The sequence below is a fragment of the Miscanthus floridulus genome, chromosome 8 (assembly GCF_019320115.1).
Source record: "Miscanthus floridulus cultivar M001 chromosome 8, ASM1932011v1, whole genome shotgun sequence".
Classification (NCBI taxonomy): domain Eukaryota; kingdom Viridiplantae; phylum Streptophyta; class Magnoliopsida; order Poales; family Poaceae; genus Miscanthus; species Miscanthus floridulus.
In genome coordinates this window covers 106,554,493-106,578,708 of record NC_089587.1, presented here as the reverse complement: position 1 = coordinate 106,578,708, position 24,216 = coordinate 106,554,493, and the positions used below count along the sequence as shown (strand labels likewise).

The window sequence follows — 24,216 nt, the reverse complement described above, 5'->3', positions numbered from 1 at the left end:
CAAATGGAGACTCTCTTCTTCGATATTCAGCATGTTCGTTTGTTGGTTCAGCCAGCCCAAATCAGTCAGCCAACAATGTTTTCCTCTCACAACAAACCAGCACCAACCAGCCCAAACCAGCTCAGAAACCAACCAACGAACAGACAAAAATTGTGAGCTATGATATCTACCAATAATTCCTCAAGACAGCATGCCACCACTACTAGAATAATGCCTTTTATATATAGAGAGAGAGGCGAAAAAACCCTCTTCAAAGACGACTTGCTGGCAGCGATGGAACCGGAAATTATACGTACGAGGGCAACTACAAAGATTTAACTTGTAAAAATCGAGCGCAACTCAACTGGTTAGGTTCCTCATGATGATCGTCTGGGTTAATTCAATGACTTGACACATACGGGTGCTCGCATTTTCTTATATATGTATCCTACGATTTAAAGCGCTATTCTTTCAGCGTGGCAAGTGACATGTCCATTGACAGCAAGGCTCTATGATAATTTCGTAAATCTCGAGATCTAACATCCCAGTCTTTCGGATATATTTATAGGGATGCCTTTATTATCTAGTGTCTTTTAGATGTGCTTATATAGGTGATTTTTATTATATAGCTGTGTTTTGTATGATTTTATTATCTAAAAGATATTAATAGGTAACAAAAATTATTATATTCCCTCTCTTAATATACATAAAAATTATAAAGTTATAGATATAAAAAATTGGTGTGATATATGTTTGGGGGGAGGGGGGCCATGGCCCCTGCCAAGTCCCATTGGCTCCGCCACTGGTTGTTGCTCGTCTACCGACCCTGGCAAGAGGTCTCTAATAATCAACAATAACAGAGGTGGGTGTGCATACACGCGTCTCTGCAATTAAAAAAAAAACAACTCTATCCTCTGATCCCATCTCCGAGTCCGTCTCCATGAGTCCCAAGCATAAATAGTTTTTCCCCTTCTGTTTCCCTGTTCAATTGTTTTCCAGAGGCCTCTTCCTAGAGTTGCGATTTTCTTTTAGTGAGTTTGGAGTGGTTTTGGGGGACGCTGTAGTGGTGATGGTTCCTTCCCTCAGTGGTCTCTGTAATTGTTTGTATTGTTTTTTCCCTTTTACTCATCTAATAAAAATCCTGCAAAACTCTTACCGCCTTTCTAAAAAAAAAAAGTGCCCAGGGTAGAGACCACCACTACTATATTTTTATTGCAGGTGCCTTCCCTACGGCGTCAAGGATCATCACCTCCCACTCAGGGCGGAGCCAAGAGGAGGGGCAGCAGGGGCCATGGCCCCCTGATAGTACAAACTCTTTTATATGATATATATAGTTTAATAGTCTATGTTTATATAAAAAAGTGTATGATAAATAAATCTTGTCCTATTGATATCTTCTACACAACAAAATCACAAAAAATAATTAGAATAAAATATTCTGAGAAATTATCTAGATTTGTTTGCCTACCAAATTAGGACATGTTTATTGGAGTTTTTGTTTTTTTCTAAAATACTTATTTTTATTATATTTTATATTTTACGGAACCTATTTAGCTAGCAATAACAATTTGGTGATCATTTCTTTTTATTGTGAATAGTAGCACAAACACAGACGATCACATACATGCAAAAGCACACTCACTCCTATGAACAAATACTCAGCCTACTCCACTATGAGCTCTGTCGAAATACTAACCTGAAAGATTTTTCAAGATTCGTGACTCATCATACATGCGCCCCACTGTCGAGTCGCCTGCCACGAGTATGAGCGCTTCCTAAATACTAAGCCAGTAGATTTTAAGATTCACAGGTCATCACACACGTCCCACTATCGATAGACACGGTAGTATACCACGGGAAGAATAGCAAGCATGATTAAATCGCCAACCGCAGGCTCTCCACTGTGCATAATTCCTGTCTCCACCACCGCTACCGCTCAACCTTCATTGGACCTAGGCTAGATGGAGAGAGATAGAAGCGGAAGAATAAGGGCGTGATTGGTAGGTCGAATCGGGTCGTTTCTGCACCGTTTTGATGTCTGACCTCATTCATGCGGCGTGTTTGGTTGCCCTTCTCGCATCTTTCGCCTGTATCCTTTCATTCATCTGCCCTCCTCCATCCTGCACGACTTCGTCTTCTCAATTTCCACTTCCCTCTCCATACAGGATGGCTTGATTCAAGCATGACGCAGGGGCCCATGTGTCATACACTCAAAACTCCCATCCATGCATACAACCAAACAAGATCTCATCTCATACTAGACCAACAACAAAGACAACCAAACACGACTGAGTGCACGGTTTGAGCATGTATCTCACTATTCTGGACCGACTCTTCATTCCGGCCCCCCCTCACCAAAGCAACTAATCACGCCCTAAAGGAACCAACCCAAGACCCCACCTATCTAGATGACGTGTAGAAATGTCGATGGCCGATCATTGTCATAGGAGACCGGTGGAGACCGACAGACCGTGGCAGCCATATCGAGAGAGGAGTGTGGCAAGATCCACCCGCAACCACCAGATACCGCTCCCTCCTGGATGGATCTAGCCATGGCCACTGGATCCCGCATCCTGTGAGCGCTGAATCCCGCGTCCTCCTCGATGGATCCGGCTTTTGAGTTTTATTTTAGAGGTTGATAGGAAACCACCTAAGTGAATTAAGATTTCCATAGGGACGATTTAATGCTCATCTCTATAAATGAAATTCAAGAAATAAAAAAAGAACCAGCTGAGCCCGCGTGGAGGTCGCCACAGAGCTCCAGCCTGTTCGCTTGTCATGTTTGGCTTATAAGCCATGACTTATCAACCAACGAATAGTATTTTTCTCACACTAAATCAATCAACAGTACTTTTAACCATGATTTATCAGCCAAACAAGCTCAAACGAACAGGGCGCTCATTGTTGCCCTCGACTAGGCAGCCGCCGCCTGGCTTCCAGTCAGTGGCGTGGCTAAGAGTTGGTCAGCAAGGGCTATGTGCCACTCTAAAATTTTAGGCAGTAAATTATTTTAAGTAACCTTTAGAGTTTATTGGTCATTTAAAAAATGTTTATAAGACTTTTAAAAGTGTTAGTTTTAGTAAATTATGTATTTGTACGATGACATGTTATATTATATTTTAACAAAAAAATTATTTTAAATTGGATCACCCTAGCTTAAAATCATGGCTACGCCACTGATCCCAACGAGCGTGGGAGACGGCTGCCGTATCGCACACGCTCTTGCCTCCACACAAGTTGTATTTCCAACGACTGTGTGTTGCAACATTTGGTTATCCATTGATTCAGTTTACAACAAGATCCATGCAAGTGAAAAGTTGAATATCCTCCCTCAAAAAGAAAACTTAAATATCCACCAAGAAAGTGGTCAGCTTCTGTGGACACGTGTCGAACATTTATGGCTCCGTTCGGCTAACTGAATTTTGGCTCAAACTGGCTGAAAAATATTATTCTAGCTGAATTATTGTGAGAGAAAAACACTGTTCCGGCTGAAAAAAGAAACCGAACAAGCCGGATATGAGGTAAGCCGGCAGTGTTCGGCTGACTGAATTTAGGCTGAAACTGGCTAAAAACATTATTCTAGCTGAATTATTATGAGAGAAAAACACTGTTCTGGCTAAAAAAAGAAGCTGAACAAGCCGGATATGGGGTAAGCCGGCAGTGTTCGGCTGCACTTTAAGCCGACTTGTTCGGCTTATTTTTCCAGCCGGAGCAGTGTTTTTCTCTCACAATATTTCAGCATGAACAGTAAAATAATCCAGCTTAGCCGAACACTCTAGTTACATCTTTAGAGATGATGCATGGGCCGCTACAGATAAGTGGAGTTGCAACACGCAGCCCACGTACTGCACCCCCATAGAAGGCGTCATTCGCCTTTTTTGTTTGGGCTTGTTTGGCTTATAAGTCGTACTTTTTTAGCTAACGAATAATATTTTTTTCTCACACTAAATCAGCCAACAGTACTTTCAGCCATGGCTTATCAGCCAAACAAACCAAAACGAGCAGGGTGATTGTCCTTCCATCAAGTAATACTGTATAAGAAAGAATTTTAGGTCCAATGTATAGGGGAAATTAGAGGATTGGTTTCGCTTAATGATTGGAGGCGGCCGGGCGTGCAACAATCTAGCCATCTCTAACCTAGTTTACCAGCATGCATGCTTGAACCTGCTCTAGGCTACTGCTGGACATGAGTAGCTGTCGCGCTCTCGACGGAAGTTGGTGCTCGCCAATCAACTTGATGAGTGTGCGGCTGCATGCTTCCAATTCCAACTGTAATAGTGCTGCTGTGACGTTTGGGTCTCTTGGAGTTCGATCGGCAGTCCGGCACACGAGATTCCCAGTCCCAGTCGGGCGTACATGTCGATCGAGGCCGAGGTTCAGGGCCTGTTTGGTTTCTATGGACTAAACTAAAATATGGACTAAAATGTTTATTTTTAGTCCCTAAAATGCTAAATACATGGACTAAAATTTGGACTAAAAGGTTTAGTTCTCTAATCTATGAGGGGGTGACTAAACTGGACTAAAGTGTTCTGGAGACAATCCTGCCCCTCTTTACTCACTATCCCACCCGTGGCCAGCAGCTATAATATCTTCGTCTTAACAGGAGTAATATTGTCTTTATACAACTACATTAATAAACTTTAGTGCCTGGAACCAAACAGAGTCCGGACTAAACTTTAGTCCAAAGACTAAACTTTAATCCACGGACTAAAGGAACCAAACAGACCCTTCGTTGGGTGTTGGATCCCTACAACATCCAGGAGAGAATCGCGTTGTCCTCTCCTCTCTCCGACGTGAGTGCAACAAGACGACATGATATGCTCTGCTCGCAGGTCACAACTGATCTGAAAGTAGCAGCGGCAGGGGCTTTATATTAAAGGTGCTGCCGTGGTTCTTGTGAAAGCTCAGTTAACTACTCTACGCCTACTAGCTCCGAACGACCAGCGGATGAATGGCGACCATCCTTTTTCTCGGTCCCGTCCGTGCGTGCGTGCGGGTGAGACACTGCGCCAGCCAGCAGCCAACCGAAAGCGCCCGTGACCGTGATTCCACGCGCGCCGGCACCATAGCCTACTGCTAGTACTAGCGGCGAGCAATTGATGAGATCTATCCGTTGCCGTTTTGTGTGGGACAGCAAATCGGCAGTCACCAACCACACTGCTCTGTGCTCTCCTTCGTTCGAGCCTAGTACTCTGCGTGCTGCTTCAGCTCAGTGCCGTTGGAGTACAAAAGGCGCCCATCTTTAATGTAATCTAATCTCTGTTTGGGGACAAAATGTCGAGGCATGAATTAGGTCCAGTTTAGTTTGCAAAAAATTTTGCAAAATTTTTCACATTCCCCGTCACATCGAATCTTTGGACGCATGCATGAAGCATTAAATATAAATAAAAAATAAAACTAATTACACAGTTTAGACGAAATCCACGAGACGAATCTTTTAAGCCTAATTAGACTATGATTGGACACTATTTGCCAAATAACAGCGAAAATGATACCGTGCCCATTTTGCCAAAAATTTTGGAACTAAACTGGGCCTAGTTCTCCACTATTACTAGCAGCTACTCTAGCTCCGATTTCTTTTGCGCGTCCGTGCGTGCTGTTGCTGCGCTGAGCGAGCGGCGACCGTGAGCCTTTTCTGCAGCACGGTTGCCAGACACCTGGCTAAAGCCATGTCGGCCGATCGATGACAATGACACAGCAGCTATCCTCTTCTTTTAGAGGCTACTCTAGGTAGAGCAGTGGAGCTCGTGCGGGTGTAGTACGTGGCCCTGGCGTTGTTGCGTACAGTACTGCCTAGCTGTTTCTTCACCTATGACATGTACGCCTTGTTTAGATGCCATCCAAATTCCAAGTTTTTTCACTCTCTTTCCATCACATCAATTTTTAGCCGCTTGCATGGAGTATTAAATGTAGATAAAAAAAATAACTAATTACATAGTTTAGTTAGAAATCACGAGATGAATCTTTTAAGCCTAGTTGGTCCACGATTGGACAATATTTGCCAAATAAAACGAAAGTAATACTATTTATCGGGTTGAAATTTTTTCAGGTAGAGTGAGGCCGTAGAGTTGCCGGCCTAGCAGTCTAGTAGCTCTAGCAACACGATCGAGCGAGTGCAGATAAAGCAGAGGACCTGGGAGAATATGCAGCAGCTTTTATTTCTCGCGCCTGCTTAGGCGGTTGGATTTTTGGCTTTGGTTTTTGGCCCTAAAAGTCAAAAGTCCAACTAAAGAGGTTATTTTTAGATGCTGTTTTTTCAGAAGCAGCTGTTTTTCTGTAGTATATTTTTGAAAGCTGGTTTGATCCTGCTTTTGACTTTTGGCTTTCTGCTTTTCAAAATTGATGGAATAAAAAGCTCTTCCATAGTTGTTTCAAGAGAGATAAAGATGGAAGGTATATTTTATACTTGTTTAACCAAACAGCTTTCAGCTTTTCTATAGCTCACAGCTTACAGCAGTTTTTTCCCACAGCCACAGCTCAACCAAACAGGGCCTTAATATGGGGTCATGCAATGCTAATCATGTGGTCTTCATTTGTGAGGTACTACTGCTACCTCTCTGGCTCTCTGCATATGCCTAATTAGCAACCAGCAGCACTACTACTGTATTTATTACTATGATTCTTCGTCTAAAAAAAGCGATATCTGCACAACCAGGGAGATCGGCATGGGGGGAGAAATTAAAGGGAGCTGGCCAGGGGAGGGAAGGAAGGAGGAGTGAGTTGTGTGGGGATAATCAAAGCACAATGGATCATAAAAGCTGCAGCTATGAATTATTCTAATTAACTACAGAAAAACATAGATATAAAGTTACAGCAAAAACTTTGTACTAAATAATACTATATTATATGTTCACTGTGTAGATCTACTTATGTGGAAGCTAACAAAATTAGATTTTTTATTTTATGATTTTTTTTATTTAATATGATTTTTCAAAGATTCAATGAAAATAAATAACAAAGAAAAAGACAAAACCGTTGTCACTGTAGCAAAACCACCGTCCAAAACCGCTGGAGGGTTATTTGACCGGTTTTGAAAAGTTCAGAGATAAAAAATTCGGTTTTATAGTTTAGGGGTGAAGTAGTCCACCCTAAATAGTTGCGGGGTACTCCAATGGTCTAAAATACCTCCTAATTTTGCATTAACTTGTCTACATCATCTATTATTTAACACCTTTCCTATGTATCAGGTGCCCGTAATTCTTCTTTTGTGCAGGCGACATGTGGTTCCTTGATCTTTCTATGTATCAGGCGCCTGAAATTCTTCTTCTGTGCAGGAGAGAGGTTTATATTTCAAGTGCTGATACATAGGAAATACAAGAAAGTTTTAGTTATATACATATATTTTTTAACGAATCAGGAGAGGTTGCCCCAGGTCTTCGTCTGGTGGCTGCGCGTGCGGAAGTCGGTAACCAAGATTGCTCGGGCTGGTTTCGACTCCTTGGTCTTCTTGATGAGCTGGTCCATTTGGAAAGAACGCAACGCCAGGGCATTCGGTGCTACGCCGACCCTGCTGATGAACCTACTGTCTACAATCTTGGATGAAGCGAGGGATTGGGTAAGAGCAGGGTACAGGTCGCTGAGCACGCTGCTGATGCTCATGTAGTAAGTAGTGTATGCAGCTTCTTCATGTCGCTAAGCTTGTTTTGTAATTTTGTAATTGCCATGTTCACTTGGCTGATAAGCCATGGCTGAAAGTACTGTTGCCTGATTTGTTGCGAGAGAAAAATATTGTTCGTTGGCTGAAAAAATACGGCTTATAAGTCAAACGAACATGACGAATATCGTCTGGTGCTTATTTGGTTCTTGGCGACTCTTGGTAATTCTCATTACCATCAGTGCCCTGCTCCTGTAATCTAAATTCTACTCCCTCTTAATGAAATACGTGCACAACGCACGGTCTCAAATATATTTATATAACAAAGAGTAACGGCCATACAAAAGAAGAAAGAAACAAGGTAGCAAAGAAAATTAAGAAGATTACCCAAGAGCTTCTAGCCATTGACTAACGAGCGGGTAATATTTCTGACGCAAGAGCTTCTAGCCATTGACTAGTGAGCGGAAAATATTTTTGTTTTGCCTGATGGATAACCAGTATGAATTCTATTTTAAAAGTCCACGGACATTGTTGTAAAGGTTGCTGAATTCCTCGGAAAATGAAGTCATGCATTTCTAGATGTTCAAATACTCCAACACATAAGCCCTATGATCTCCATGAAGAAAGGGACCTAAACCTGTGGTTTAAAACTTGTAAAAATAACTTCTAAGTCTTGAGTATGCCCAAGCTCTAAAAAAAAAATGTTCTCGGGCAAAGCTACAAGTAAGGAAGAGAGGTGCAGCTAGGTTATTAGCTATGGGCCCTAAGTTTACACATGGATTTCTTTTTCTTTTTTTTTTGAAAGGAAAGCTCTGCTTCCCTTGTTATGTCAAAACCAAAACCAGTGAATACCTGGTTTGGTACTCCTACTGGAAGCAAAGGGAAATCGAAAAGGATGTGAATTCTTCTTGTTTGTATATCTATCTCAGCCCTTGCTTTTTCTAAAATTTATTTTGACATAGATGGAAAAAAGATAGGATTGAGGCGCATCTCTCCTATTGATCGGCTAAGACAAAGCAGTTCAAAGCAAAGGTTTTGTTATTGAATGCACTACTTTTACATATATATGAAGATGAGTTTTGTCAAATCTTGTGGTGACTTCCCAAGGTAAAAAAGTGAAGTAAGGATCTCCCATATACATGAAACTAAAATGAACCCTCCTCGGCTAAGAAGAAGGCTGTGAATAAGAAGCGGTAAGAGCTGTTAGGATGCATAGCGGGGATGGAGGAAAGACGAAAGCAAATGTCAGTCAAACGGGTAATAATATAATGGTTATTTCTCTCAAAATTACTAGCTCGTACAGGAGCATGGGTGGGTTAATGAACTAGTATATATTATAGTATCATCGCCCGTAAATTAAAACTAGTTCTAAGTAGACTTCTCTTCTAGAAACCTCTTCACATGAATGAACTGATCAAGTATTCTTCCATCACCTCTACGGGCCTGCTGAAATTAAAAGGCAAAGCGAAGTACTCTTTATTTAGTCTCTTCAGGGCGTGTTTATAATAATAACTAAACAAACGAACAACCCTAGGTTTAGGTACAGTACACTTGGTCCAGCTAAAAAGAAACTAAAGCTAATAGCCCTAGGTATGCAGCTGCTAGCCATCCTAGGCGCAGGCATACACTTTGTGGAAGAGATCAAAAGAAGATGCCATGATCGCTTGCTTTTTAGATGGCTACGGTCGATGTATGAGCATGCACGATCGATTAGGAAAGAGGCCTTGCATCGATCGGTCGGCACCCGTGCGTGATCGAATCGAACATGATTGACCAGAGATACCTTCTGCCAGGTAGAGCAAAAGGCTGCGTACGTGCGTGTGTATATGCTGTTGAGATAGAGATGCAAATTCCTGCAGTGCCGTTGTGTGTCGCGATCGATCCAATCCAATTGCTGTCTGTGACCATCTCGATCGGCCGGTACTCTGTGCTTGCTTCAAACTAATTAAGAGCAGGCCTGGAATATAATCACACGTACGGGAAAGGGCTTAATAATAAATCTTCAGACTGAGTATTGAAGTATTGATCTCGTCTACGTCTATCATATTATTGCTGGTCCCTGAACACACTGCTAGTATATTGCATGGCTACGTACATGACAAGTCCGTTGCCGACTCTAGAATCTGGACGGTGTGTCCACAAATCTACTTCTTTTTGCGTAAATATTCTGATGGGGAATCAACATATGTATAAATATAAGAACTAAAGAAGAGTGAATAAGGAGACCAACAAACTAACTCCATGGCTGTTTTTGTTGCCATTTCTCTTGTTGCATCCTCATCCTCCAAATCGGTAACCACTGATCAGCAACTTATATGTCTGTTGCGACAGTCCTGTTTCTGTTTGGGTTGGCTGTACAATACTATATATCGTACATATACTTAACTACTTCTCCCTCAATCTTATCCCTAACTATCTGTCCTTGACGGACCACATATGTAAATAAAGAACATATCACTACTACACAACGTGGCTTTAGTCCCGGTTGGGAAAGGCCTTTTGTCCCGGTTTCCCAACCGGGACCAGCATTCCGGGATTAAAGGTGGGGATCTTTAGTCCCGGTTTGCCACAACCGGGACTAAAGATCCTCCCAGCTTAAAAAAAATAATGCCTTCCACCGCTGCGCCCCGTGAGATTCGAACCCAAGACCTCATGCACTGCCTCGCGCGAAGCTTACCACCCCACCTACACAACACATCTGACAATGGATGTGATGCTTTCCTTTTGAACTAACCCATCGGGGGACCTTTAGTCCCGGTTGGTGTTACCAACCGGGACTAAAGGGTCCTTTAGTCGGGGTTGGTGTTACCAACCGGGACTAAAGGGTCTACCTTTAGTCTGGGTTGGTATTACCAACCGGGACTAAAGGTTGGATGACTTTTTAGTCCCGGTTGGTGGCTCCAACCGGGAGTAAAGAAACATTTAGTCCCGGTTGGTATTACCAACCGGGACTAAAGATCCTTCAGTCCCGGGGGCAAAAAATACCGAGGCTAATGCTAAATTGGGACATCGTTCTAAAGTCTGTTCTCTAGTAGTGTATATATGTACAAGCAGGTACGCATATGTACAATGTTAAATTGTTAATGTTGAAAGAATGAATTGCCACTTGCCAGCCACAATAACATGCTCAGGATGCATGTATGGGGGACACGGTGTGAATAGTTCGTTCCTTTCCGAGCTGTTTTTAATAAACCGGCTACTGATCTGTCGTTGTTTTGATGTTCCCGGAGGACATGAAGTGTAGATGACAGTCCCAAATGATTTATATTCCCCTCATGTCCTAAGCTACGGTCATAACATGGTGTGGTCCAGTCGAGATTAACATGTATTTTTAACCACCTCTTTTCAGGACCTTTTTTTACTGTACCACCTTACCTGAGTACAAGCAACGCAAACTCTTGTTGATTTTCTTTATTATTATATTACGATAAGAAATGCAAAGTTGGCACATACCTAACGTGGGCTAATTTAGTTGGCTAAAGGCCCAACAAGGAAAGCCGAGGCCAAACAGTAATTGGGAGCAATGTGTAGTTGGATCCAATTATCCAAAACATGATGAAATTTCAAACTGTTCTTATCTCCCGGCTATAATTCATTCTTCTTTGCCTTGTTTTCATTCGGTTTTAACAGTATCGATTCATTTTTATGTGCGCGGCAAGATCTTGACTACATGTGAGCCGTCGTCTTAGTTTTATGTGGCCAACTACATGTTTGGTGATGTTTCCATTATAAATACTCTATTTTCACCAAATCTTGGAAACCAATACGAATAATCTTTACGGCAGAGCGCTTCGTGATTGGTAAAAATGTGGATGACAGTTCAAACAATAATTTGTTGGATAACATGTAATCATTCATAGGTTTTCCACTCAAATAGAGCTGAACATAAGAGAGTTAGATTCAGATCTTGATAACATGGGTAAGTAATGGCGTATGCATGTCACGCAGAGCAAGAATCAGGAGGGTGCCGACTGCCGAGGCCAAATTGCATGTCACATTCCTCCTTCACCACGTACCCTCTCTCTATTTCTTTTTGATCTTTCTTTTTCTAGCTTCCTCTCTAACATCAATATTACCCTCAACATCTCCACTATGTTGCAGCAGTGATGCTTGACCCTTCTCCTGTTGGGCCTGTTGAATATACCCCTAAATTCAAGCATCACATTTTCAGCGTCAACTGTTACGTGATAGGGCCGTGCATTGCGAGTCATAATTTTTGTTATGGAAAGTTTCTATACACATTTAGACATCGGTTATAATGTTTTGAGATTATTTTTCCATTTTCCTAGAGATAAATCTAATTTCTATAAGTTTCCATAAGCTTTAAATATTTTATCTGGGGCCTTGTGTCCTAATCTATATATCTAGGATTTCTCTCGGAGTTTTTAAAAGCTTAAAGACGTTTTTTTTGTGGTTTAAAAATCTTATTGGGTGTTCACTAGAATTTAATTAAAAAATATGAAACTGCCTTAAAAATTATTTTAACTGTGGCAGTAGATAATTTAAATGGTTTGGGTAGTTGAGGAATGCCGTTTGTTTGTTTTTAGAGTTCTTAAAAAAATTGGAATTATAATAATAGTGAGGGAGGCCGAAAGGAAAATTTTCCGATGTCGGCCTGTTTTCACTTCAAGCCCAACCTTCGATCTAGTCCTGAACTACCAGGACTACTTTGGGCCCAACTGTAACAGGCCGCTACAAGGTGGAATCAGCGGTCCAATTCCCAACGGGCGGGCTCTCGAACAAAGGCCCAAAGGCAAGGTGGCCACTCCATTTCCCTGACATGTGGTGCCCACACAACCTACCTGCTTCTCGCCGGCGCCCGTCCGTGTCAATGGAGCCGACGCCGACCGAGCGGCCGAACAGAACGAAATCCGGGCTGCTGGCGTGTTGGGGTCGTTGTCTCGTTCCAAACTCGCCTGACCAGGTCGTCCAACGACTCCGCCCGCACTACCCTTCGCGGCCGGCCCCCGCGATCTCTCCACCACTCCCCCGCCGCCGCCGGCGAGGCGGCCTCGAGGAGGGCCAGCGATGAAGGGCTCCTCCCACTCGCAGGCGGGCCGGCGGCGGCGCTGGGGGTGGCTGCTGCCGCTCCTCGTAGGCGCCGCCTTCCTCGCCGAGATCGCGTTCCTCGGCCGCCTCGACATGGCGAAGAACGCCGAGGCGGTCGAGAGCTGGACCACCTCCTTTTACCGCCGCTCCGGCCATTGGGGCGACGCCGTGGGCGGGGGCGCGACCCCGAGGGCAGGCGGCGACGGCGACGGCGAGGACGAAGAGATCCGGCGGTGCGAGCAGCGGCTCGAGAGGGAGGACGCCGTGCCCTACGACCGCGACTTCGACAGGGATCCCGTGCTTGTCGGTGGAGCAGCCAAGGTCTAGTGCATGCCTTTTCCCTCGTGCTCTTAGTTTCAGTTAGGGAAGTTAGTTTGTTAACGAATGGGCTCCACTGATCTGCTGCTCAGGTGGATCGAAGTTGCTTCATAAGTTCGGGTGAAATCTCTGTCGTGTGAAACCTAGACCATCTAACCTTAGCATTCGTCTAATGAAGTATTCGATCCTCGGTGAAGCATGACGGATTTTATGCTTGGTGTTTTTTTTTAAGTTTAGATCTTCATTCATTACGAGTTTATGAAGTACTAAGTTGTCTGAATAACAATATAACAAATCAATGAATGATGCAAGGGCTTCTTCAGAATTTCTGTGGCTTACTTGTATGTGCATAATCTGAGAGAGTACCACTAGTTCCTATATGATTACCGAACCGTAAGTATCATGTATCCATGTAGCTTGTGGTTTAATAACTGGGTTAAAGAGAGAAATTGAGCCTGATACAAATAAGATCACCCAAAATGAAATGCTTCGGTTTGGTTTCTCCTCTCTGTCCTGCCCCATAGTGGTCATGCTTGGCATAAGAGCTGATAGCCTTGTCTCGGCCTAGCTGCTCAACTGGTTGGATTTTATTTCCAGTCATGTTTATATGCCTAAAGCCCTAAACCTTTGAACTAGATTAGTGCTCTGTTCCTTGAATGAAAATAGGAAGTTGTGGAAATGCTAGTTCATGTCATCTCTGCATGCTTGTATTGTGTCAAATGGTTAATTCGAATAGATTGTTCAGATAAATGTAGTAAGTTTGAATAACATATGGTTTAGGAAACTGTCATTTGGCACTTATTCTTCGTCAATCCCTCTCTTTTTGGAGGGAGGAAATTGTATTGCTCCTAGATTAGAACGGTTCTTGTGTCCTGTTGATGTAGAAAGGAAACTGGAGGCAGTGTTCATGTGTTACTCAAGGAGTGTGTTCTAAATACATAAACAATTCCCAAAAGCAACTGCTCAGTGCGCTCCTTTCAATTTTATCCTCAGTTGCAATTTTGTTGTTCTGAAAGCTTGGGAAGTCTTTTGTTTTAAAAGCAGTGGTGGAACGTGCCTAAAATACAGAGTGGGGCCACCTATAGAAATTATAGATCACCTCTGGAAATCATAGTTCTATAAATTATTAAATTTACAGAGTAGTGGATTTATATTAGGCAAAATACTAGTTTGAGCCTAGCATGCTAGCTTGTTAATTATGCATATTATGCCAGAATGAAAAGGGGGGCACTGCCCAAGCTGGCTGACTCAAATCTCCACCCCTTGTTAAGGAAGATTTTTGTGTTTTTTGTCCCACTGCTTGTTTTAATTTATTATTGTTTGATATTGCTGATGATGAGTAGAACTAACTTGCCATAAAACTGATGTTCGAGTTTATGATTTGTATAGTAAGAAGGGTACAAGGCGTCTTGTCTAAAAAATGATATTGGAAATTTCATTTCTGTTGGGCTGTACACACTTTAAGCATAATAGGTCCATATGTTGGTGTTTGCGCAATTAGTGATGTGCTGCTATTATGGAGATTGTTCTGCATATCCGTAACATTAATGGCCCATCCATGTCTTACTCCACATCTGTCTATATATGAAACTTATGTATTTCTTTTTCTCACTCAGGATTGGAATAAATGCTACGTAGGATGTGAATTTGGTTTTTCTGCGAGTAAGACACCTGATGCTACTTTTGGAATTGCACCAGATCCTTCTGTAGATGGTATCCTCAGATCAATGGAATCATCTCAATATTATTCAGAGAATAATATTGATGTGGCTCGAGGGTGGGTAAGAACCAAGTTATTCTGATCGGTGATTTCCTACGTTTTCTTTGCCCATTTGAATTGACATTCTGAATTTGGTACACATAACTTAAACTGCACTCTTCATTTAATACTGATGGGCCATAAAATTACCTATTTCTGTATATTGGTTATTTTTACACTGGAACTAGTTGTTCTTCTGATATCTATGCTAAGAAGTGCAAGGCTAATGGACCAATGCCAATGCAGTTTGCAGTTTCTTCTTATTGTTTATTTATGGAACTGTAAGAATGTATGGAGTATTATTCAATTGCCAAAACCTGTTTCTTGCTGATGCTTAACCACTATGTTATTTCAATTAAAGAGGAAAAATGGGGTGTCAGTCAAAGAAAGCATCCATGACAAGCCCATCTGCTTGAAATACTTTTGATCTTGAATTAAGTAACGTCATTGATTGCTATCGTCATACTAAACCATGTTTTTATCATTCATTCCTTGGTATTCAACTTTGGCCTTTTGTCCTCAAAAGCATGATTTATTAATTTTGAGAATCCATGTTCTAATAGTCTGGCAATTTCCTTGCTTTCTATAACAGGAGAGGGTATAAGATTGTGATGACAACCAGCCTTTCTTCAGATGTACCAGTTGGCTACTTTTCATGGGCTGAATATGATATCATGGCACCTGTGCCTCCAAAGACTGAAGAAGCTCTTGCTGCAGCCTTTATTTCTAACTGTGGTAGCACGGAACTTTCGTTTGCAAGCCCTTGAGATGCTTGAAAATTTGGATGTCAAAATAGATTCATATGGTAGTTGTCATCGTAACCGTGATGGCAAAGGTACACTTCCTCTGCTACATATGGTTAGATTCAGGTTCATGATTTAATAGATGCTTTGTCTATGATAAGTAATCTTTTTTATTCTTGAGGCATAGTTTCTTCTGTGGGGTTGCATTTTTGTTATATTACGTAGAACTAAATTTAATGCACTTCATATCTCTTGCTCGGGTGCAGTGGACAAAGTGGACACTTTGAAGCGCCTACAGATTCAGCTTGGCATTTGAGAATTCTAATGAGGAGGATTACGTAACAGAAAAGTTTTTTCAGTCACTGGTAGCAGGTGACTTTTTATACTCCTTAACCATCCACCCACACGATTTGCCCTTGCCTTTGTAAACTCTCTTCCCCCATGGCATGCCAAGCATGAGGTTATGTTCGTTGTTTGGTTCATCTCCCTAGGATGAACCCTAGGCTTCCTTTCCTTTTTAGATTGTTTCATAATTGATTAGTTGATGTAGAAACTTATTCAATTTTATATTTTTGACTTGGGAAAAGCAAACTGCGATGTTTATTTTCATCAACTGAAATATATTCTGAAACAGTTATTCCCGATAACCTTCCAGTTCTAAAGATTGATTCGCATTCTATATTTTGTGAAGCCTAAAGTTGTAACTGGAATTCAATGGTTTAATATTTCATTTGCTCTTCACTACAGGTTCTATTCCAGTTGTTGTTGGTGCTCCAAATATTCAAGAGTTTTCTCCGGGAGAAGGTGCAATATTACATATTAAGGAGCTTGATGATGTTGCTTCAGTTGCTAAGACAATGAAAAATATTGCTTCAAATCCTGATGCTTTCAATCAATCTTTGAGGTAATTGCCCTGCAAATCATTTTAAAGTCAGTGATATCTGGAAGATTTATCGATTTAACATGATCAGGAATGAGTCTGATGTCATGTGTAGCTGTTTGAGTTTTGTTCCACTTGTAAGGACTGTACTGTGTTATGTGATCAACTTTATCCGTGGTGAACCGGCGATGCTTGACCAATTGTTTTTTTTTTCAATATCAAGATCAGATTACCATAAACAATTTCTTTGTAAAGATGCGCTTTCCTGAGGAACTGAATCACCATGCAATTAGAGAATTTTCCCACAATGAATCCATTTCTCCTTGTAGAGAGGCTATAGTGTGGCTGTTATGGGGCATCAGTTAGGGGCCCAGGGGCCCATATGATCAATTAGAGGGATTTGATCAGTTAGAGATAGGATTAGATTTGGGTCAATTAGAAATAGGATTGGATGTGATTTGATTGGGCCTTCCTTAGGTGGCCAGGATCCTCTCTATATAAAGGGGAGGTGATATATCAAGGAAGGGGAAGAAAGAAGAACAAACAATCCAATTCTCCCAAATACTCTAGTCTCCCTCCAAGCCAGCTTTGCCCGGCTATATCTTCCTGCCAATGGTTATCCCCAAATGAACTAAGGTTCATAACAGTGGCTCTGTCACTTTGGTAGTGAATCTCACCATGTAATTCTTTTATCCGAGGTTGACCTTGACCATTGACACTGCCAAAGCATGACAGCTACCAGCTACAAACTAAAATCATGGGGAAACTTCTTTAATTAACCAGGTCACAATTTTATGCTTTGTCAATTAGTTATTTTAACAGATCATAAAAATTGTGTCAATAGTTATTTTCACTATTTCAAAAAAAGTTATTTTTAGAAAACACTAAATGCACCTAGCAGCACATAAATGCAGAAAATGAATTCACATAAATGCAGAAAATTTTATGGCGATTTACTCTCTGTTAGGTGCATTTATGTACATTAGATTGGAGGTGAACATAAATGCACCTAGCAGAGAGTAAATCATACGTATACAACCTAGAACACAGTTTCTGTGAAGCTAAAACTTCCTTATTTTGGTGAAGAATAGAGTGCGAAAAGGAATGATAAATTCATGAGTGATACTTATAATTGCCGTGGCATGTCATTCAGGTCCATAAACTTTGAAATTGCAGATTAGGGTCCATAAATAAACCTGTTAAATAAATGTGTCATCGAGGTCCAGTATGCCTTTTCAAAGTTCATGGACCTTGATAGCACTCCACAAAAAGTTTAAGGTAACGTATGTATGTTTTACTCTAAAGTCATTTTGTTTACCAGTCCAAATAAGACTTAAGTCCCTGTTCACAGTTTCTTTGAATATTGATAATTCTGTACAAAGCATCTGAAGTTTTGATCCTGAATATCTGTACTAAATTAAGAGTGAATAAAACTTCTTGAGTAACATGTGGGTTTGATCCTAGCTATATTGATAAAGGCTTATTATAGCATCAAGCATATGGGTTTGTCAAAGATCATCAAGTAGCCATTATTATAGCAGCCGTCATGGTTTTGTACTAACAGTAAACACATCTCATTCTTTTGTTTGCATCTTAGGTGGAAGTATGATGGTCCATCTGATTCTTTCAAAGCTCTTATTGACATGGCAGCGGTTCATTCATCTTGTCGTCTTTGCATACATATTGCTACCAAGATCCATTTAAAGGAGGAAATGACTCCAAAGTTTACAAATCGTCCTTGTAGCTGTTCCAGCAAAAAGGGAACAGTTTACCACTTATTTGTCCGAGAGAGGGGGCGGTTTAAGTCAGAGAGCATTTATATGAGGTATGGAAGTTTAACTGTTGTTCTCACCCTTTACTTTTGAGATATGAAAGCTACAAAATCTTTAATCGAAAGATCTAGAAAGGTTAGATTGGTGAGGCTATACTATAACAACATAGATTAGAAGAGCAAATAAAACTCTAGGTCTTACTGTCGAAACTTCATATGGGTTGTAGTCTCATCTCTTTTGCTTGTTTTTCTCATAATTGAGTGAGCTATCCTGCTAGTTGTGTTGCTGAATGCCTCAATGACTGACAAGTTGTGTTGAGTGACAATATCTTTCATTGCATGTTGCTCCCTGTACATGTTTAAACATGTTTGCAATCTATGCTGTGCAGATCGGGCCAGTTAACTCTGGGAGCCTTGGAATCTGCAGTGCTCAGTAAATTTAGGTCCTTCAACCACATTCCTGTATGGAAGGATGAAAGGCCGCCGAGTATTAGAGGTGGGGATGACCTGAAAGTATACAGAATTTACCCAGTCGGTCTAACGCAACGTCAGGCTTTGTACGGTTTCAGATTTAGAGACGATTCTGAACTCGAGCAATATATCAAAGACCATCCCTGTGCAAAGCTTGAAGTAATTTTTGTGTAACTGCGCTCTAGGCATACGTTTCCCCCCTGATTCTTACTGAACTCCGTGTAGGAGTTTCAGTTGTACTGTAATGTAGGGTGTTTTGTGTAGCAAAGAAACTCATGCTAGTACAGATCATCGACCGGTTGTAAATTTTCCATGACAGTGAACAGCAGTTCCTTCCTTCAGGAACAAGAACAACCGCAAAGGAATTGACACGTTTCTGCGAAGAATTCATGCCAAGGCCCGCAAGGTTCTGTTCATCGCTGTTCTAAATTCTATTCGGCCTTCTAAGCAAATTGATGGTGCTACTCTGCTACCACTACCAGGGGACGATGTCGATGCCTCAACCTCAGCTAGTCAGCCGGTCAGGTACCTGGACTTCCTGCATCCTGAAAAGCTGATGGAAATCGCCTGCCATGCCATCCGTGAGCTGCTCTCGGGACCTCGCCAGCTTACACACCCAGTGAGTTGGCATGGGCATGTCCTGTCCTGTTGATGTCTTAGCTTTTAGCTGGACACCTGGATCTGGAGCCCAGCGGCGACCCTTCTTTCACAGGTCAGGTCGGCGTCAGTCACATTGAGCTCTCCAACCGCACAGGACGCACACGTGACACGACGCAAAGGAGCGCGAGGCTCTCCACGTGTCGACCCCGGCCTGCTGCTCAAGATCTCCTAGATTGACAAAACATAAAGATTCCGGGGCCGGTCGGTTGGCCGTCCTGGCCCTGGCCCAGCCAGGCAGCACCGCCGGCATGATTGGCTTCCTCGTGATTTCAGCTCTGCAGCAGCACAGCCGCTTTCTCGCGGTCAGCGTCCCTCCACAGTGTACGCACACAACGGAACAAGAACAACCAGGTCCAGATCCCGAATGAAAAATGATGCCAATTAAAAACGGAACACTCAGATTTTCCAGACATACTAGTTAGTGTCATATGTCTGTCACTTAGGGCACTCTCAGTGCCAGAAACCACCATAGTTTCCATAGCTTCGAGACCCCACCACAACAAACCATCCTTTCCCATGCAAGGTCTATACGAGTAGTTTCTATGGAGAAAGAAAATTAATAGGCAACACAAACAAAGGAGATCAAGTGTGGCAATTCAACCATATATGCTGCACCCACATTCAGAAAGCAATACAAGATACGTTCAGAAACCATGTGGGCAGGCCGCAGCGCTACCTCACGGCTGCTTCACAGCTAAGTCAATATGCTGAAGAGAAACATGGTAATTACAAAGAAAAGAGAAATATGGCATCTAGAGATCACGTTTGATTCCTAGGTTAACTTGTTGTAAGTCTGCACAAAGCAAAAATGTTCAGATGCAGCATCGTCAAAATGTTCAGATGCCGACCAGATGAGTCCCTCTACCGTTTCAGAACTGTTTGCAGTCACAGTTCCAAGTAAATAAGCAGTACAAATTTGACTGCATCAATCTCATACCTTAATCATCTATTTGGCATTGGGATCTTGAGCACGACTGGATTCATCGTCTGAGGTTGGGGATGGATTTTGGATCACCGGGGTTGAGGGAGGACATCAATTAGAGCAGCAAGGTCATCAATTAGAGCAGCCTGTTCGCTTGGTCGTGTTTGGCTTATAATCTATGGCTTATCAGCTAACGAACAGTATTTTTCTCTCACACCAAATCAGTCAACAGTACTTTCAGCCATGGCTCAACCAAACAAGCCCAAACAAACAGAGCAATGGGATTTAGGGGCAGACCTCAACTGGAGCCGGCGACCAGGCTTGGGGATGAATCCAGCTCGATGGGAGTCAAATTGCTTGGATCAAACCGCAACTAGGGCCGACGGCTAGGCTTTTCGGCGGGAGATTGATTGGCGCCATTTTTCGTCGTCGTGAGAACTCGCGGTAGCGCGTGCGGTAGGGAAGTCACCGGAGCCCTTGCACGGCTGCGCACGGGAAGGCGGGCGTCGAGGCCACTGCCGGAGCTCCGCCGGGCGGCCACGAGCTCCGCAAGCAGCGGCGGCGCTGGACGGCCGCGCGCAACCCGGTCGAACGCGTCGAGGTGGGGCGGACACGACGAGTCGGGACAGGGCCGCCGCGGCGAGGTCCGCCGCACTGAGGATTTTGGTGCTGCGGGCGCTCAACATCATCACGGAGCAGCGGATCTGTTGAGAATAGTATGGAAACCAGCGACGAGCTCCCAACGCCGTGTCCGTCGTTTCTTGCTGTATTGATGCGCGTGAAGACGTCGTTTCAACTTTAAACTCGTTTTCTTGTTCTCTCTCTCTCTCCAATAAATAGTGTGCCATGTTTATAGATGGCCAACGGCCCGACACGGCACGGGCCCGTGCTAGGCACGGCCCGATAGGGCACAACACGGAAGGGCCCATCGGGTCACCGGGCCGTGCCGCACCAGTCCATCGTGTCTGGCCGACAGTCCAGGCATGGCCTGTCGGGCCAATTTCCGTGTCGAGCCGGCCCGATGAGCCCGATCTTTTTAGCAGGTCGGGCCGGCCCGAGGCCCACCAAAAGCGACAGAAGAGGAGGGGGAGGCGAGGAGTGGAGGTGGCGGCGGCCGCCGACGAGCTTCCCCTCGGGTCGCTTGATGCCAGATCCAGCGAAGTAGCTGGTGGAGGAGGCGAGTCTGGCGAGGTAGCGGCCGAATCTGGCAAAGTAGCTGGCGGAGTTGGCGCCACAGAGGGGATGGAGGCCGCCCCGCTCGAAGCCGTGCGGGGGGGGCGCGGAGGAGGCGGCCAGAGCCAGACGCGCGGGGGGTCGTGGAGGCGGCGGGCGCCGCCGCACTCGACGTCGTCGCGTGGTGGAGATGGAGCTCTAGAGGCGGCGGCATGGGGATGGGGGTGGCAGAGTGGAGTGGAGGTGGAGGCGGCGGCATGGCCGGGGATGAAGCACGCGGTGCCGGCTGCCACGCTCCCACACCTGGCCGGCGAACGAAGAGAGGGAGCAAGGGAGAAGAGCGATGCCACGAGTGGGAAGCGGGGAGGGAGGGGAGCTGGGCACGTCGCGGATTGTAGAGGTGAGAGGAGGAGTGAGCACTGCGGCGTGGGGAGGCTAGGAGGGGGATGCACGGGGGGGATGGGAAGGGTGTTAGGGACTTAGGGTTTAGGGGGGGTGGGGGCGGCCGGCGGGCCGGCTACGAGAGAAGGCCGGCACTAACGACCGGGGCTCTTAGTAGGCCGGCTTGCCGGGCCTGTCACCGGGCCGTGCGCTGTGGAGTGGGCCATGCCGTGCCGTGGAATATGCCTCCTATCTCATAATCACTTAGATAAACTAGGTTAGCACTTAGGGTTTCATCAATTCACCAAAACCAAACTAGAGCTTTCAACCGGTGTGTTCTACGCGACGAGGTGAACAAAACTAGACCTCCACTTGCATATGTTTCGAAAAAAATTCATTTTAGTAGCAACTTATGTGTACTAACTTATGACATATTACTAATGTGTACTAATTTATGATATATAACTTATAATATATAGCTTATAACATACAACTTATGTGAAAAACTTAGAAGCTCAAGAGTTATGGAACACAACTTATTTACAAAAAGTTATTAAACAGAAAGGAACGAATTAACTTATAACTTATACCAAAACTTGCAAACACAAAAGTTATTAACACAAAAAGGAACGAATTAACTTATAACTTATACCAAAACTTAGAAAGCACAAAAGTTATGAAACACAACTTATGTACAAAAGTTATGAAACACAACTTGTGTACATAAGTTATTATAATAAGTTATTCAGTACAACTTGTGTACATAAGTTATTATAATAAGTTATTCAGTACAACTTGTGTACTATAAGTTAAGTTATATGTTATAAGTTATACGTTATAAGTTAGTATACATAAGTTGTTACTGGAATAAAATTGTTCGAAACATATGCAAGTGAGGTCTAGTTTTGTTCACCTCGTCGCGTAGAACACACCGGTGCAGGCGGAATTAAAAATGGATGCGCCGTTCGGAAAGTTATAGCTTTTTGAAATAATTTTTTTTGTATTTTCCTAGGGTGACGTCACATGCAGAGAAAGGGATGAGGGAGCGGGGTGGGTGTCTGTGCTCTCCGGTGCATACTGTACTCTACCAAAAAGGGAAATTTTGTTGTGTCGGAATATTGATCGCTACTTTGAATGGACCGATCGTTCGCGGATTAGCGGTGTCGAGGCGGAGGCGGTGTGCCGGTGAAGTATGCTTGCTGCTGCGGCGCGCCAGGACGTGTGCCAAGTACGCCAGTGTCGGGAACACTACTACAAAATAAGCCAACACTACCGACCCTATTACTACCGGAATTTTAAAACCGACGCTGATAAACACATCACTGCCGGTTGATAAGGAAAAATCCTATCACTGTTGGATTCTCTTAAGAACCGATAGTGATATATATTATCATTATCGGTTGGTGATATATTCCGACAGTTGAGAGCTCTAGTTTGGTTTTGGTTAATTGATGAAACCCTAAGTGCTAACCTAGTTTATCAAAGTGATCATGAGATAGGTAGCACTATTCCAAGTGATGAAGCAATAACGAAGATCATGACAATGGTGATGGCATGGTTATGATCAAAGGCTTGAACTTGGAAAAGAAGAAAGACAAAGACAAAAGGCTCAAGGCAAAGGTATAAAATGTAGGAGCCATTTTGTTTTAGTGATCAAGACACTTAGTGAGTGTGATCACATTTAGGATAAATAGCCGTACTATTAAGAGGAATAAAACTCGTATCAAAATGCGGTTATCAAAGTGCCACTAGATGCTCTAATTCATTGCATATGCATTTATGATCTAGTGGAGTACTAACACCCTTGAAAATATTTGTGAAAATATGCTAACACATGTGCACAAGGTGATACACTTGGTGGTTGGCATATTTGAGCAAGGGTGAAGAAGATAGAGATGATACAGGGTCAGTCTCGCTGTTTTTCTACTGACCGGACGCTGGTCTCAGGGGGACCGACGCGTCTGGTCAGGCGTGGCAGTGATGACCCAGCGTTGGTCATGTGACCGGACACTGGGCCTCTGACTGACCGGACGCTAGAAGGATGCGTCCGGTTAGAGCTGATGTGGCTGCACTAATGTTAGGGTAACTGACCGGATGCTGGATGTGTCCGGTCAAGTACCACCGGAGCGTCCGATCTAGTTTTCAGTCTTTGGGAGCTTACTAGAAATGACCGGACACTGAGGGTTCAGCGTCCGGTCACTTTTGACAGAGCGTCCGGTCATGTCATGACCGTTGAGATCAAACGACTCCTATTGTACGTAGGACGACACGTGGCCACCATCGGGCGACCGGACGCTGAGCCCTGCATCCGGTCAGTAGGACCGGAGCGTCCGATCACCCCGATCAGTACCCAGTGAAGGGGTACAATAGCTCTATTTTGTGGGGGCTTCTATTTAAGCCCCATGGCCAGCTCTAGCTCACTACTCTTGCACATTTTCATTGACATAGCAATCTTGTGAGCTTAGCCAAAGCCCTCTCACTCATCTCCATCATTGATTCATCATCTTTGTGAGATT

At 43.5% G+C, this 24,216-nt stretch overlaps 1 protein-coding gene across 1 annotated transcript; it reads left to right on the top strand.

Moving 5' to 3' along the window:
- The first annotated feature begins 12,461 nt into the window (after nucleotides 1–12,461).
- Nucleotides 12,462–18,986, top strand: LOC136473188 (glycoprotein 3-alpha-L-fucosyltransferase A-like). The gene is given in 9 exon segments (XM_066470867.1): nucleotides 12,462–12,943; nucleotides 14,557–14,717; nucleotides 15,292–15,436; nucleotides 15,438–15,534; nucleotides 15,709–15,734; nucleotides 15,736–15,814; nucleotides 16,190–16,346; nucleotides 17,920–18,147; nucleotides 18,483–18,986. Coding segments are annotated over 9 exon segments (1,491 nt in total). The 5' UTR covers nucleotides 12,462–12,601; the 3' UTR covers nucleotides 18,739–18,986.
- Nucleotides 18,987–24,216: the final 5,230 nt, after the last annotated feature.